At 46.6% G+C, this 15,000-nt stretch overlaps 2 protein-coding genes across 2 annotated transcripts in view; one reads left to right on the top strand and one right to left on the bottom strand.

The window, feature by feature from the left end:
* Positions 1 to 2,955, bottom strand: part of LOC125307962 (centrosomal protein of 295 kDa-like) — a 6,365-nt gene extending 3,410 nt beyond the window's left edge. Inside the window, exons 1-3 of the mRNA XM_048264093.1 lie at positions 2,735 to 2,955; positions 2,201 to 2,362; positions 1,403 to 1,603 (exon numbers count right to left, since the gene is read on the bottom strand). Of these exons, the coding sequence (XP_048120050.1) occupies positions 1,403 to 1,603; positions 2,201 to 2,362; positions 2,735 to 2,755 (384 nt within the window). The 5' untranslated portion in view covers positions 2,756 to 2,955. The remainder of the gene's footprint in view (positions 1 to 1,402; positions 1,604 to 2,200; positions 2,363 to 2,734) is intronic.
* Positions 2,956 to 3,119: 164 nt separating this feature from the next.
* med17 (mediator complex subunit 17) overlaps positions 3,120 to 15,000 on the top strand; it is a 25,215-nt gene continuing 13,334 nt past the window's right edge. The window contains 7 exon segments of the mRNA XM_048264092.1: positions 3,120 to 3,225; positions 4,333 to 4,558; positions 4,959 to 5,122; positions 6,267 to 6,477; positions 10,140 to 10,276; positions 12,721 to 12,802; positions 13,797 to 13,949. Of these exon segments, the coding sequence (XP_048120049.1) occupies positions 4,333 to 4,558; positions 4,959 to 5,122; positions 6,267 to 6,477; positions 10,140 to 10,276; positions 12,721 to 12,802; positions 13,797 to 13,949 (973 nt within the window). The 5' untranslated portion in view covers positions 3,120 to 3,225.

Here is a 15,000-nt window from a genome sequence, read left to right as displayed (position 1 = left end):
GAAAACCCTACCAGGCATGGCTGAAGTGCCCTTGAGCAAGGCACCTAACCCCTCACTGCTCCCCCGGAAGGCAGTAGGCAGCTCATCAGTTCGGTTAGTGTGGTGCTTCACCTCACTGTGTGCTCATGTGTTCACTAATTCACAGATGAGATAAATTCAGAGACCAAATTGTATATCGTGAAACTTCAAATAATAGCCGAGTCCCAACAGGAGGCCGGTCTCTTTAAACGCCTGGCGTGGTTGCAGGTTTGGGTTAAAGGTCAGTCTCAAATAGACGCCTATCTTTCTTAAAAATCTGGTGTATTAATTGACAGTGATTTAAATTAACAGCCACATGAAAGCTATAACCAACCAGCTTTTTACCACCTCAAAAAAATATTGCCAAACTCAGAGGGCTGATGTCAAAGCATGACTTAGAAAAACTCATTCATGCATTTATCTCCAGCAGGGTTGATTACTGCAATGGACTGTTCACACCTCCCAAAAAGACTATTAAAGCAGCCAGGATTCTAACAAAAACTAAAAGAATTGACCATTACTCAATTTCTTAGTCCTTGCACTGGCTTCCTCTGTAAGTCACAGAATTGACTTTAAAGCACTATTGCTTGTTTATAAATCAGTAAATGGAGTAGACCTAAATACTTGGTCAGACATGCTTCCAGCAGTACACCTCTCGCCTCAGGTCCAGGTGAAAAACCTGCTAGTAAAACCTACAGTTAGAACTAACATGGTGAAGCAGCTTTTATTGCTATGCGCTCAGCTGTGGAACCAACTTTCGATGACATAAAAGGGCCCCTAAATTGTAGCCAGTTTTAAATCTAGACTTAAGACCACAAATTGTCTCAGATGCTTTCTTGCTAACTGCAGAGTTACAAATTTCAACTACTGATAATTATCTCTACCTTGTCTTTTATTACTTTTTTTTCTACTTTTGCCTTTGTTTTTGCTTACTAACTATTCTTTATTTTTAATTGATTTTACCTTGTGTTTTATATTTTCTTTTATTATGATCTTTACCTTTTAACTATTCTTTGACTATATTGCCCTTCTATGCTTTTATTTGTTATTATTGTTTGGTTTTGTTTATGTAAAGCACATTGAATGACCTCTGTGTATGAAATGTGCTATATAAATAAACTTGACTTGACATTCTCTGACCTACACACACCAACAATGAACAAGTGTGTATGCGTTTTATATTCTCTTGACATGACAAGGCATATGTCCAACAACGTTGAGTGTGTGCACTCGGGGAGAGTGTGTGTCTTACGTTCTCCTTGGCGCTGGCGTGAGAGTGTCCCAGGGTGTTGAGTGTGTGTGTGTGTGTCTTACGGTCTCCTTGGCGCTGGCGTGAGCGTGTCCCAGGGTGTTGAGTGTGTGTGTGTGTGTGTGTATATCTTACGTTCTCCTTGGCGCTGGCGTGAGCGTGTCCCAGGGTGTTGAGTGTGTGTGTGAGCTGGGTGGAGAGTGTGTCCTGGCGCTGCTGCTGCTGCTGTGTCCACTCCTGTCGGAGCTGCTGCTCCAGGTGAGATTCCTGCTGCCGCCGACGCCCAGCTACCTGCTTCCGCACACACACCGCCAGGTAGCGCTGCTGCTCACGCACCTAACACACACACACACACACACATTACACACTACCTGCTTCCGCACACACACCGGCAGGTAGCGCTGCTGCTCATGTAACGGATGCCAGCTAGCTTAGCTGTGCTTGTGGAACGTTGGTAAACCTCACTCCCCGACGCCTCAAGAGTGCTGCTGGTGATGCGTTTGCAGCCTGGGCCATTAGCTTAATTGTTACGCTGGCCATCTCCTCGATCCGAGGTGCTGTTGTTCATGGTCTTCGGTCCTGGCGCAGTAGGCTGAATCGCGCAGGTTCAAAACAACGCAGGTTACACTCTCACACACACACTACCTGCTTCCGCACATACACCTCCAGGTAGCGCTGCTGCTTATGCACACACACACACACACACCGCCAGGTAGCGCTGGTGCTTACAGTATGCACCTAAACACACACACCGCCAGGTAGCGCTGGTGCTTACGGTATGCACCTACACACACACCGCCAGGTAGCGCTGGTGCTTACGGTATGCACCTACACACACACACCGCCAGGTAGCGCTGGTGCTTACGGTAGGTACCTACACACACATTACTGCCTCCGTCCACACACGAGCACGTAGCACTGCTGCTCACGCACCTGTTGCAGCCGCAGCTTGCGCCGCCGGTCCAGCTCCTCGCGGGCCAGCTGCATCTCTTCGTTGGGGCTCAGCAGCACGCCCCCCGCCGTTGTGCTCTTCCGCCTCGTGGGCGCACCGGGCTGGGTGTCGGTGACGTCGGTGAACAGACCCGACAGTAAAAGCTGCCAAGTAAAGCAGGCTGGTCAGCTAACATTCAGTAAATCTCCACGAAAGTACAATCCTTAATCCTACTACAATTTTACAGACAGGTCAGTGATTATATTAACAATAACAATTGTATTTAGCTCTTTATCAAGGCATAGAGAAAGGGGAGCCACGCGAAAAGCACCCACCCTGGGTGATGCTCGGCAGCCATTATGCGCCATAACGCTCACCGCACACCAGCTTATGACACACATGTTGCTCACTTGATGTTTCACAAGTTTGCAGTTAGAAGCTAGGACATCTAGCATCTAGCTTCTAGCTGCTACTAGCATAACGTTAACGCAGCTAACGTTAGGTTATGTGTAGCTAGGGCAACTGATCAGACTTACACAACTTCCTTGGCTTTCCATTGTCAATTGCCCGTGTGCCAAGTTATTTAAAACAGCAATATTGTTCGACAAAATCAAAGATGAAGAACCACAACAACCCCGTCGGGGAGAAGTTGGAGCACGACCCCAGACAGGGCGATTCCAACATCCATACCAACGACAACAACCCGCCGCTGCAGCTTCAAACGGCTGTTTGAGGCTTTTGATAACGTCACTTCCTGTTTGAAATCGCCCTGTTAATATTCGTATTCAGTTGAACGTATGGTCGAATGACACTAATACACTTTAGTTAGACAGTCAACATACTGCAAACCTGTAATAAAATACCAGTGCACTGGAGAGTATTAAAACTCTTGCAGTTCTTAGAAAAAATATGTAAAACCGCGATATGTTGACGTCCGTGATCTTGATGTCACTTCCTGCAATATTTACCCATTCAGTCAATTGTTGTTGTCAGTGATTAGCCTTCGTTTCCTTGGACCCAGATCAAGGTAAATGTGTAGTGGGAATGATTTTATTTTATTTTGAAAGTTAATTAGCATAAACCCTCATGTGACTTTTGTACCCGGTGAGAAATATCGCCTTATTCAACATCTGTAGAACAGCCAGACAAGTCGTATAACTGGCGAGTTAGCGTTAGCTCAAGTCCTCCATGGACAGGGTCAGCGATGTGTTGAGCATCCTTGGTCGAAGCGGAATTTAGTGGCACCTGGTTTTCTGTGTTCCCTTCAGTCCCTACACGTGCTATTTGATGGCGTAACGGTAGCTCCGTGTAGTCCACTGTAGTTCAGCAGCTCAGGCCCGTGCCTCTGCTGTTCCCGGATCTAGGCGCGAGGCTGAGGGTTAAGAGCTGAAGTTACCTGTGTTTGCACGGTCTTCATGGTTAATTCTCTCTTGCACCATATTACACCAAATGTTCCCTGTAAACGTGAACAAGAAGCAAGTTCAGGTGATAATAGTGTATGTGTCAGGCGAAGCTGCAAGTGGTTGCATTCTGCACTGACAATGTTTTCTGTCCTTGTACAGTCGCAAGATGTACTTCACCTCTGAAAACATTATGTATTGCTTATATTGGAAGTGTGACGGGTGATTCAAATAACGACTTCAATATCTTTTGCAGTGGTACACTGCACGCCAGAACTTGAGAATAAACCACCTTGTGAGACACACATGTTCACAAATAAACTGACTTGACAGTGTGTGTGTATGTACACATACATATTGATGATATTGCTTCTTGCTTTGACTGATATTTTAGACCTTTTATAACATTATTATTATTTATACATTCCCCTTCTTTTCGTTCTATTTATTATTATTTTTTTATTTGATTTTTGTTATTATTATTATTTGCCTTTTGTATCTTTTATTGTTCTTGTTTTGTTGTTTAGATTATTGTTGTTGTTTTGTAACTCAGGGCATTGCTGTAAAAGAGCTTGATGCTCAGTCAATTTCTCCATGAATAAAAAACGGTTGATGATGATATGTGTCCAAGTGAGTAGAGAGTCATCGTAGGGTTTCATAGAAGGTTCAGTCGGTCTTTCTCTCACTTTCTCTGTGCGTGCGCGTGCGTGCGTGTGTGTGGTGTGTGTGTGTAGATGTCGGGAGGCCCAGCGGTGCGTGTGAGCATCGAGTCGTCCTGTGAGAAGCAGGTTCAAGAGGTGTCACTGGATGGCGTGGAGACCTACGTGCCGCCCCTCTCCATGTCCCAAAGCCTCGCTCGATTGGCTCAGAGGATTGACTTCAACCAATCAGACGACTCCAATGACGAGGATGCGCCCAGTAGCGAGACCCAGTGGAAGCAAGAGCAAGAGGAAGAGGAAGGTGTGAATGAACACACACACACACACACACAAGAAAAGGAGGAAGGTTTAAACATTAGTACACAAACAAACACACACACACAAGAAAAGGAGGAAGGTCTAAACATTAGTACACACACACACACAAGAAAAGGAGGAAGGTCTAAACATTAGTCCACACACACACACTGTAATTGTAAAATGTATAGATTGCTGACAAGAAAAATCCATGTCTTATCTTTGACCTGTGTGTGTATGCAGTAATGCAGCGTCTTGTACTGGTGTATGTGCGTGTGTATATGTCGTGTGCGTGTGTGTGCTTGTGATGCGGCACGCGTGCGGCGCGCGTCGCGATGTGTGTCTTGGCGTGTGTGTGCCTTGTGTGTGTGTGCGTGCGTGCGTGTGTGTGTGTGTGTGTGTAGGCATGGTGCGGTTCCAGCCGTCTCTGTGGCCGTGGGACTCCGTGCGCACGGCACTGAGGGGAGCGTTGACAGAAATGTGTGTGTTGCACGATGTGCTCGCCGTGGTCAAGGAGAAGAAGTACATGGCTCTTGACCCTGTCTCCCAGGACAACACCAGCCCTAAGGTAGCAATCTCTGCTCTCTAGAGATGGGTTTATTTCAGTTAGCCTAATAGCTGGTTTGATTTGCATTGATAGATGAAAGTACCCCATGCCAATCGTGAGATATGGTGAAGGGTATGTGATGATGTGGGGCTATTTTAATTCCAAAAGCCAAGGGAACTTGCCTTAAAGGGTATGTCAGGGTATGTAAACTTACAACCCCAAAACCAGGTGCTAAAATAGCCTATCTGCAGTCCAGATTTGTCAAATTAGGTGTATAATGGAATGAAAAACATGAACAAGAATACCCCATACTGAGCAACTGAAATCCTATATGGGCAACATTTCATCCTCAAAACTCTAGCTGCTGGTCTCCTCAGTTCCTAAACATTTACAGAATGAAATTCTGTTGAAACATGTGAAACATGTTGCTGGCATCAAATTCAAAATGATTGATATGTTGTCTATGTGTTTTTTTGATGATTTGTATTAGAGATGCACCGATTGCAATTTCTGGGCCCGATACGGATACCGATTTTTCACGAGTTTGACCTGCGATGCGATTTTTAGCGATTCGATTTCATTTCTGAACCATTTTACAGTAAATAGTTATTTTCCTATCTTTTTTTTTGTTTTCTATCTTTTATCTTTTATAGAACATGTTAATATAGACATGTAATCAACTTATCAATAATGAAATGGTGTGTTTATTATTGCGATGCGTGTGTTTTGTGTGTGTGTGCTTGTGTGCGTCGCGTGTTTGTTTGTGTGTGTCTGGCGATGTGATTTTGGTAAGTCCGTGATCGATGCGTGTGTTTGTGTGTGCGTGTTTGTGTGTGTGTGTGTTTGTCTGTATGCGCATGCCGTGCTGTTTATGTGTGTGTGTGTGCGTGCGGCGGCGTTTGTAATGTTTGTGGCCGTGTGTGCGTGCGTGTTGTGTGTGTGCGTGCACGTGTTTGTGTGTGCGTGCGTGTGTGTTTGTGTGTGTGTTTGTGTGTGCGTGCGTGTTTGTGTGTGTGTGTGTTTGTGTGTGCGTGCGTGCGTGCGTGTTTATGTGTGTGTGCGTGCGTGTGTGTTTGTGTGTGCGTGTGTGTGTGTGTGCGTGCGCAAGGCAAGGCAGGTAAAAGGCAAGGTGAGCCAGGTGTGTAAGGCGCATGTAGGTTCGCAGGTGCTGCAGCTGCTCAGTAAGAAGCGCGCTCTGGCGCAGGCGGGGAGTGTGTTGCTGCGCGGCGCGGAGCGTCTCAGTCGGAGTGTGTGTGAGACGGCCGAGAGCCGCCGCCAGAGAGACTTCAACAGCGAGCTGCTGCGTCTGCGCTCCCAGTGGAAGCTCCGCAAAGTAGGAGACAAGATCCTGGGGGACCTGAGCTACCGCAGCACAGGTACACACACACGCATGCACGCACGCACACACGCCAATCGATCCAGATGGCGCTGCATACACGCAGCGACCTCTCTGTGTCCCAACCGTGCGGTGTTTTGTTCGCTTAAAAGTGTTTGTCCGAAAGTTTTACGTGTTCGCCTTTGTCTTACTACGTGTTTTACAATTACAGCAGGCAGTTTTTAATCGACATCTGCAAAGTAAAGTTTTGCAGCGTTCTGGACTTTGCAACAGAGACGCTTAAAGGAACTTCCGGACTACTCGGCCTGCAACAACACGGTTCGCCTGCTACTCCTCCCCGGAAAGAAAGCCGGAAGCGGTGTCGCGAGGGAAGCAGAAGAGGCAAAGCGCTGCGTCGGGCCAGGCTAAGCTGACCAGGCCCAACTCGCCCAGCCATACCATCCATTCTCCTGGCAAATGTAACGATCGCACTGGACAACAAATGGATCACATTCGACTGCTGAGATCAACGAACCGCACAGTAAGGTGAACTGCTGTGTGCCTGCCTTCACTGAGACTTGGTTAAAATGGACAACATTCGACTCTGCTGTACAACCTGGAAAGCAGCTAGCATGCTATCGAGCAGACAGGGCCATTGTAAAGGGAGGGTAAAATCGCGAGGAGGAGGAATCTGTGTTTACATCCGTGGACGAATGGTGCCGGGACACTGTAGTAGTATGCAAAACACTGCTCACCACTGGCAGAGTTTATGATCATAAAGTGCCGACCTTTTTTTACCTGCCAAGGAAATTACTTTCTTCTGCTAGTAGCAGTATACATCCCCAACAACAACAACAACAGTGATAAAACCCGGCTCTTAGTGAACTGTACCAGGCTGTCATTGAACAACAGGCGCACACCCAAACGGTTTCACCATCTTCACTGGAGATTTTAACCATGCTGATCTAAAACTGTACTTCCAAAAATACACCAGCATGTTGATTTTCCAACAAGAGGAGATAACATCCTGGACCTGGCCTACACTACACACAAAGGAGCATACAAAAAGCCACCCCCCTCCCCACATTGGACTTTCAGACATATCACTGTTATGCTAATGCCGCATACAGACAAAGGGTAGCGAACAAACCCGGTTAAAATGGCAGGTAAAGTGTGGCCTGAGGGAGCCTCCGATGCTCTTCAAGACTGCTTTGACACAACAGACTGGGAAATGTTCAAGCAGGCAGCCACTTACAACAACCGGACAGACATAAGGAGTATACAGACACTGTAACCTCTTACATCACCAAGTGCATCGATGATGTGACCCACACAAAAGACATCATCACTCGGGCTAACTGGAAGCCATGGCTGACAGGGGGGTCCTCAGGCTGCTGAGGGCCCGAGACAAAACCTACAGAGCTGGGGATGAAGCTGGCATGAAAACAGCGAGAGCCAACCTGTCCCGTGTGGCATCAAGGGAAGCAAAAAAAAAGGAATACACTCACAAGATAACCACCCACTTCAAAGACAGCAGGAACTCCACAAAGCCCTATGGCAGGGCATTTCAGGCCCTCACGGGACACAAGCCCGGCGCCACAGAGCTGTGAGAGCAACATCCCTCTACTCAACAACCTGAACCTTTCTTTGCTCGCTTTGAAGCACAAAACAGCACCCCACAGAAGACCCATCCCCTCTACATGAGCAGCCCCTGTGCCTCTCTGCCCGACAGGCGTGAAGGGGACACTTTGCTGCTATCAACACCAGAAGCAACAGGTCAGACAACATCCCAGGTGGTGGCTGAAGGACTGCATGGGAGGGCTTAAGGATGTCTTCAGAACATCTTTAACACTTCCCTGAAGCAAGCCATCAGATCCCATCATGTTTCAAAGCTGCCACCATCATGCCTGTACCGAAGAAAACTGCTCCATCCTGCTTCAATGACTACCGCCCTGTGGCACTGAGCACCCATCATCATGAAGTGCTTTGGCTGCTTGTCATGTGTCACATATCAAAAGCCATTCTCCCCCCCCACCCTGGACCCCTTCCAGTTTGTATACCGAGCCAAGCGGGTCTGCAGAGGATGCAATCTGCTCTGCCCCTCCACCCAGCCCTCACCCACCTGGAAAAAAAGGCTCATATGTGAGATTGCTGTTTATAGACTTCAGTTCTGCATTCACACACCATAATACCACAACAACTCATCTGCAAACTTGACAAACTAGGACTCAGTACCTACCTCTGCAACTGGCTACTGGACTTCCTCTGTCAGAGGCCCCAAGTGATGCGTGTTGGCAACAATACCCTCAACAGCATCACACTGAGCACAGGGGGCCCCCAGGACTGCGTGCTCAGTCGGCTGCTCTTCACCCTGCTGACGATGACTGCACTGCAACCTACAGCAACAATCATAGTGAAATTTGCCTGACGACACAACTCTGGTGGGTCTCATCACCAGGGCTGACCGAGACTCAATACAGGTTGAGGTCGACCATCTGACCGCGTGGTGCAGGGACAACAACCTCCTGCTGGCGATCAGCAAGACCAAAGATTGTTGTTGACTTCGGAGGTCACACCCAACACCTGCCACTGACCATCGGCGGTGCTGTGGTGGAGAGAGCGAAACAGCACCAAATTCCTGGGGGTGCACATCAGTGAAGACCTCTCCTGGACCACCAACACTGCATCACTGGCCGAGAGGCTCAGCGCGCCTGTACTTCCTGAAAACTCAGGCGCAGCAAGTGCTCCACCAGCCATCATGACCACATTCTACCGGGCACCATTGAGCATCACTCTCCAGCTGTATAAGCTGTGTTGGGGTGAAGCTGCACTGAATACAACAGGAAAGCCCTGCAGCTTATAGTGAACACAGCTGGAAGGATCATTGGTGCTTTCACTCCCCCTGAAGGGACATTTACACCACCACCTCACCATAGAAGCGACCAAAATTGAGGATGCAAGTCACCCGCTCACAATCTGTTTGATCTACTGCCCTCTGGAAGAGGTACAGAAGGTCCGCAGACTACCAGACTCACTAACAGCTTCATACACCAAGCTGTAAGGGATGCTGAACTCTCTCCCTCCTCTCCCCCCTCCACCCTCAGCTACATAACATCCTGGACATTGGGACCCACAATGGCCGCCTGCACTCTCCACCTGCACACTTGAACCTTGCACACTTGTGCACTTTACAACTTGGTGGTTGTTGTCCTGAAAACACAACACTTCTGCTGCTCTTACATAACTTGCACCACTATGCCACTTTCTTTATTACTTAGGTCAAACAACCATAGTATTTTTACAGTATTTGCACTAAAGTATTTTTATTGACTGTCTATGCACAATTTCAACAAAATTTTGCTGCTCTTATTTTCATTATTATTATATGTGCCCTCTTATTTACTTATTTACTACTTTTTTTGTTTACTTGAATGTTATGTTTGTCTGTGGACTTAAAATTGGTCAAATATGTCTTGTCTTCACCGTGGGATAGTGAGAAACGTAATTTCGATCTCTTTGTATGTCTGGAACATGTGAAGAAATTGACAATAAAGCTGACTTTGACTTTGACTTTGACTTTGACACACGCACTGTAGACGTATACTCACACACATATATGCACTCACTCACACGCACACACACACACACACACACACACTCACACACACACACACACACACACACACACACACGCTTCATTGTCTCTGTCTCTGGTGCCCCCAGGTTCTCTGTTCCCCCACCATGGCACGTTTGAGGTGATCAAAAACACAGATATCGACCTGGACAAGAAGATTCCAGAAGACCACTGTCCTCTCAGTGTCCAGATTCCCAGCGACCTGCAGGGAACGGCCTATATCAAGGTACACACACACACACACACACACACACACACACACACACACAGCCTATATCAAGGTTCACACACACACACACACACACACACACACTAAACAGCCTATATCAAGGTACACACACACAGACTCACAGACAGACACACACACACACACACACACACATATACAAGACACAAATTATACTTTAAAGGACAACCAAGCAAAATGAACCTAGGGTTAATAACACATGTGTACCGAAGTTCGACCTGTCATTGGGATTGTTTTCATGCTAGCCTAATGTGACCAGTTTTATTGCAAAACCGCTAATTAGCGTTTAACGCTTTAGCCTTCGAAAGCACATCGCATAGTAAAAGTAATCGCTTATTTCTATACCACTAACAAGGCTCAAAATAGCACCACACTTACACGGTAGCATAATGAGGGCCCTACATGTAAACCGCATTGAGAACTGTGTAAATGTACAGGCAGTTTATTAAAAGAAACACATTACCGTTTTCACGCCTGGTTCACATACAGACAGGCTTTGGGAAAACGGAACTCTGGGATGTGAAGTGAATTCGTGAAACGCTGCCGGAAAGAAAGCAATTGAACGCAACAGGAGACATAAGAGATGGCAGGTTATTTAAAACGAATTTGAAGACATCAGGATGAACTCCTTATTGACGCCGGAATATATTAACTAAGACGCGGAGCCCCGTGAAAGGGCTGAGAGAGAGAGCTACCTGGGGTCACGCCGCACCAGCCTCGCGACTTGGAAACTGTAGGCTACCTTAGGACATTTGTGAAGCCATGGCCCCCGAAGAGGGAGTGCTCTGTGTTTTGCATGTGGGACCTCCAAGGACCCCCAAGAGACACAGTGTTTTGTAGAGTCCGAAGATTGAGTGGACCTGTTGCCGCTGACCCCCAAGAGACGAAAGGTTTTGTAGAGTCTGAAGATTGGGACCTGTTGGCGACAATTCCCCAAGAGACCAAGAGTCTGAAGATTGAGGGACCTGAGCCGACACCCAAGAGACGAAAGTGTTTTGTAGAGTCTGAAGATTGAGTGGGACCTAAGGGCCGACACCCAAGAGACGAAGTGTTTTGTAGAGTTCGAAGATTGAGGGGACCTTGGTTAAGGCTGACACCCAAGAGACGCAGAGTGTTTTGTAGAGTCTGAAGATTGAGGGGACCTGTTAGCGTCATGACAAATTCCAAGAGACGAAAAGTGTTTTGTAGAGTCTGAAGATTTCCCTCATTGATAAAAAGGGCTGGAGTTGAAACTTTTTCCATGTCCCAAAAAGAAATTGAGGCGGTAACCCATACCAGAGGGACCAGATGGACATCCACAAGTAAGTACACTATACAAGCATAGGCTACATCAGAGCTATTATTTCGATAGGCCTATATTGAGCAAATTACGCTTTGATTTTAGTTCACACGCTTCGCCTGTATATGTGGAACTAGACGTGGAACGGTAATGTGTTTCCTTTTAATAAACTGCCTGTACACTTACAAAGTTCTCAATGCTTTGGTTTACATGTAGAGACCCTCATTATGCTACCGCGTAAGTGTGGTGCCATTTTGAGCCTTGTTAGTGGTATATAGAAATACGATTTCTTTTACTGTACGGTGCCCGAAGGTTGGGCTGCTAAACGCTTAATTACGGTTTGCACAAAACTGGTCAAGCATTCGATTAGCATGAAAATAAAATCCCGTTAAACGGTCTAACTCGTACAATGTGTTATTACCCCCAGAACTAGTTTCATGCCGAATTGTCCTTAAAGGGACACCAGGCAAGCCTGATGCTTTTCTCTACGAAACCCCCCTCGCCGTCTGGAAGCTCTTTTTTTAAGTGCCCTCCGGCCAAGGGGTTTCGCTGCTTCTTCTCACCGCCTGCCATTATACACATCGCTGCAACAATCTCTAGCTTCATTAGCCTGCTCTGTGCTGTAAACTGATCCCTGCCTCGGGTCGGCGGTAGGATACACCAAACTTGCAAGTGGGATATTCTTCCAACAGGCAGGCTAGAGAGCCTTCATCCGGCCTCAGAATGAGTCATTTTAACCATATACCACCTTTAAGATGATTAATTAACACTAAAATGCTTGCCTGGTGTCCCTTTAAACAGCCTATATCAAGGTACACACACACACACACACACACACTTACAGACTCTACACACACACACACACACACACACACACACACACACACAGACTCACACACACACAACTTATACTTTAAACAGCCTATATCAAGGCACACACACACTCACTCTAGACAGACGCATACAATCCCAAATAAAAGCTGTTTTACTCTAGACAGATTACTCATGCACTTTGCTCGCTTACTTTAAATGAATAGACGATTTAAATGAGGCCCATAGAGGATGAGGCCCATAGAGGATTTAAATGCAAACAAACAAATAATCAACAATGTAAACGGTGGACCCCCCCCACCCCCATCTCCAGGTGTCCATACAGAAGACTGCTCCAGATATCGGAGACCTTGGGTACACAATCCCCACATCTACATAGCCAAAGCCCAGAGCAGGTAACACACAGACATGCACACACACACACACACACACGGACACACACACACAGACACATTAATAACAAAGGGTCTGGTGTGAATTAAATATAGTCCCAATCCTGATTCCTAATTGACCTGTTGCTAAGCCCCACCCCCAACCGTTACCATGAGCAACTTGGACAAACAAACCAGAATTGAATATAAAAGCATATGGAAAGCTTACACGCATATGGAAGCCAAGCAGCTGCAAGAATATCCAAGCAGGCTTTGGAGACGTTTGGGTGAAAAAAGATTTAGTTTCATCCAGAGGCAATCAAATGGGACTTAATTATGCTATTATTATGCTAAAAACGCTGATGTTAATGGTAGCTACGTTAACATACGATGTAATGAAAATATAGAGCTCCCTCTAGAGTTGCGATGTATTTATATGTTATTTTATTGTAAGCCATAAACTTCATAATTTTCCCCAACACACAATACCACAAATGCTTTTTATTGTGAAATTGAAGAAATTAAACAGGGCAAAAACTGTCAAGAGCTATCTACTGACAAGGTGATGTTTCACGATTCTCACGAGATCTGGCTCCACTCTTGAAGTGCATGGCTGGTTTTCTCGATGAGGGACTGGCGCTACGTCTATGCTGTATAGCCTGCTGGGTGAGCGATTCGCCTGTACAAGTTCGTTAACCACTAAATTGGCTTCGTAAAGATGAAAATCTTGCATAGTGTGCCTTTAACAGGGAACCTGGTCACTGTGCCCACGTTGTTGGATTAGTAGCCTAAATTACGTAGAGCTGTTTAAACGCAAGAGACGTCCTGTAGGCTGACTGTTCATCAAACACATCCCGTTTATAACCTCTCTCTCTCCCTCCTCCCTTTCTCTCTCTCTACTCTCCCTCTCTCTCTCCCTACCTTTTCCTCTCTCCTTCCTCCTCCCTCTCCCTCCCCTCTCCTCCCCTCCTCTCTCACCCTCCCTCTCTCTCTCTCTCTCTCTCTCTCTCTCTCTCAGGCGCTCAGCAGTGGCACATGCAGTTGGAGACGGCTCAGAATGTTCTGTTGTGTAAAGAGATTCTGGCTCAGCTCTCCAGAGAGGCTGTTCAGCTAAAGAGCCAGATCCCCCACATAGTGGTCAAAAACCACATCATCTCCCAGCCTTTCCCAGGTACACACACACACACACACACATCCCCCACATAGTGGTCAAAAACCACATCATCTCCCAGCCTTTCCCAGGTACACACACACACACATCCCCACACCAGTGATTCAAAACCATCATCTCCTAGCCTTTCCCAGGTACACACACACACACTCTAGATGGCATGCTGGAGCAGTGTGTTCACACACACACACACTCTAGATGGCATGCTGCATGCTTTCTGCTGCTGTTCTATTTAAAGGGATACGCTACCATTTGGGGAAATACGCTGATTTTCCGTTTTTTTCCAAAATATTGAAAATGAGTGTTTATTACAAACATGATATTAAATTGTTTTCCAATGAATGTGAAGTTAAACCTGTTTATTTATCATTTTAGAATCAAAAAGGGTGGAATCGGCCAAATCAGACAGTATGTGTATCTGAAATCGGACGTTGAAACAAAATCTCTTATTCTGAGGCTCCCGTTTCCTAGGTGACGATGAAAAGAAACGCCGAAAGTGGCGTCTCGTCTTTTTAATCCGGCGTTTGAGCGAGCATTCTCGGGAAATCTTTGTTTATATGAACATGAAATTGTGATGATTGGAGATGCATTCCAGACGTGGTGGTAATTGACGATGCCAGGACACCCTGATGCGTCGCAGCGCGAACATTCTGGTGGACAGTTTAGCCAGAGAGGTAATCAGGACCTTTGGTTTGCCCGTTTGAGCGGAGCCGCGGCCCCGGTCGTCTTCAAAACTCTCTACACTCTGAAAGGAGTCTTCAGATTTGATAGTCTTCAAGCCCGATGGCGGAGATCGCTTCGTGAAGCTTGAGCACTTATGATAAAATATTTAGTAAATCTTCGCCATGTCGTTCTGCGTATAAGCGGCCCTTATACTCTACTCAAATCTCTTTTACACATAACAAGACTTTCTCACCAATGATGCCAATGATGACACGATGTGATAACGATGATGGTATTGTGTTGTGTGTGTGTGTGTGTGTCTTGTCGTGTGTGCGTGTGTGCGTGCGTGCGTGCGTGGTGTGTGTGTGTGCGTGCGTGGTGTGTGTGT

This window comes from Alosa alosa, chromosome 15, assembly GCF_017589495.1.
Source record: "Alosa alosa isolate M-15738 ecotype Scorff River chromosome 15, AALO_Geno_1.1, whole genome shotgun sequence".
NCBI lineage: Eukaryota > Metazoa > Chordata > Actinopteri > Clupeiformes > Clupeidae > Alosa > Alosa alosa.
The sequence above is the reverse complement of the archived record's forward strand: the minus strand, read 5'-3'. Positions and strand labels throughout refer to the sequence as shown.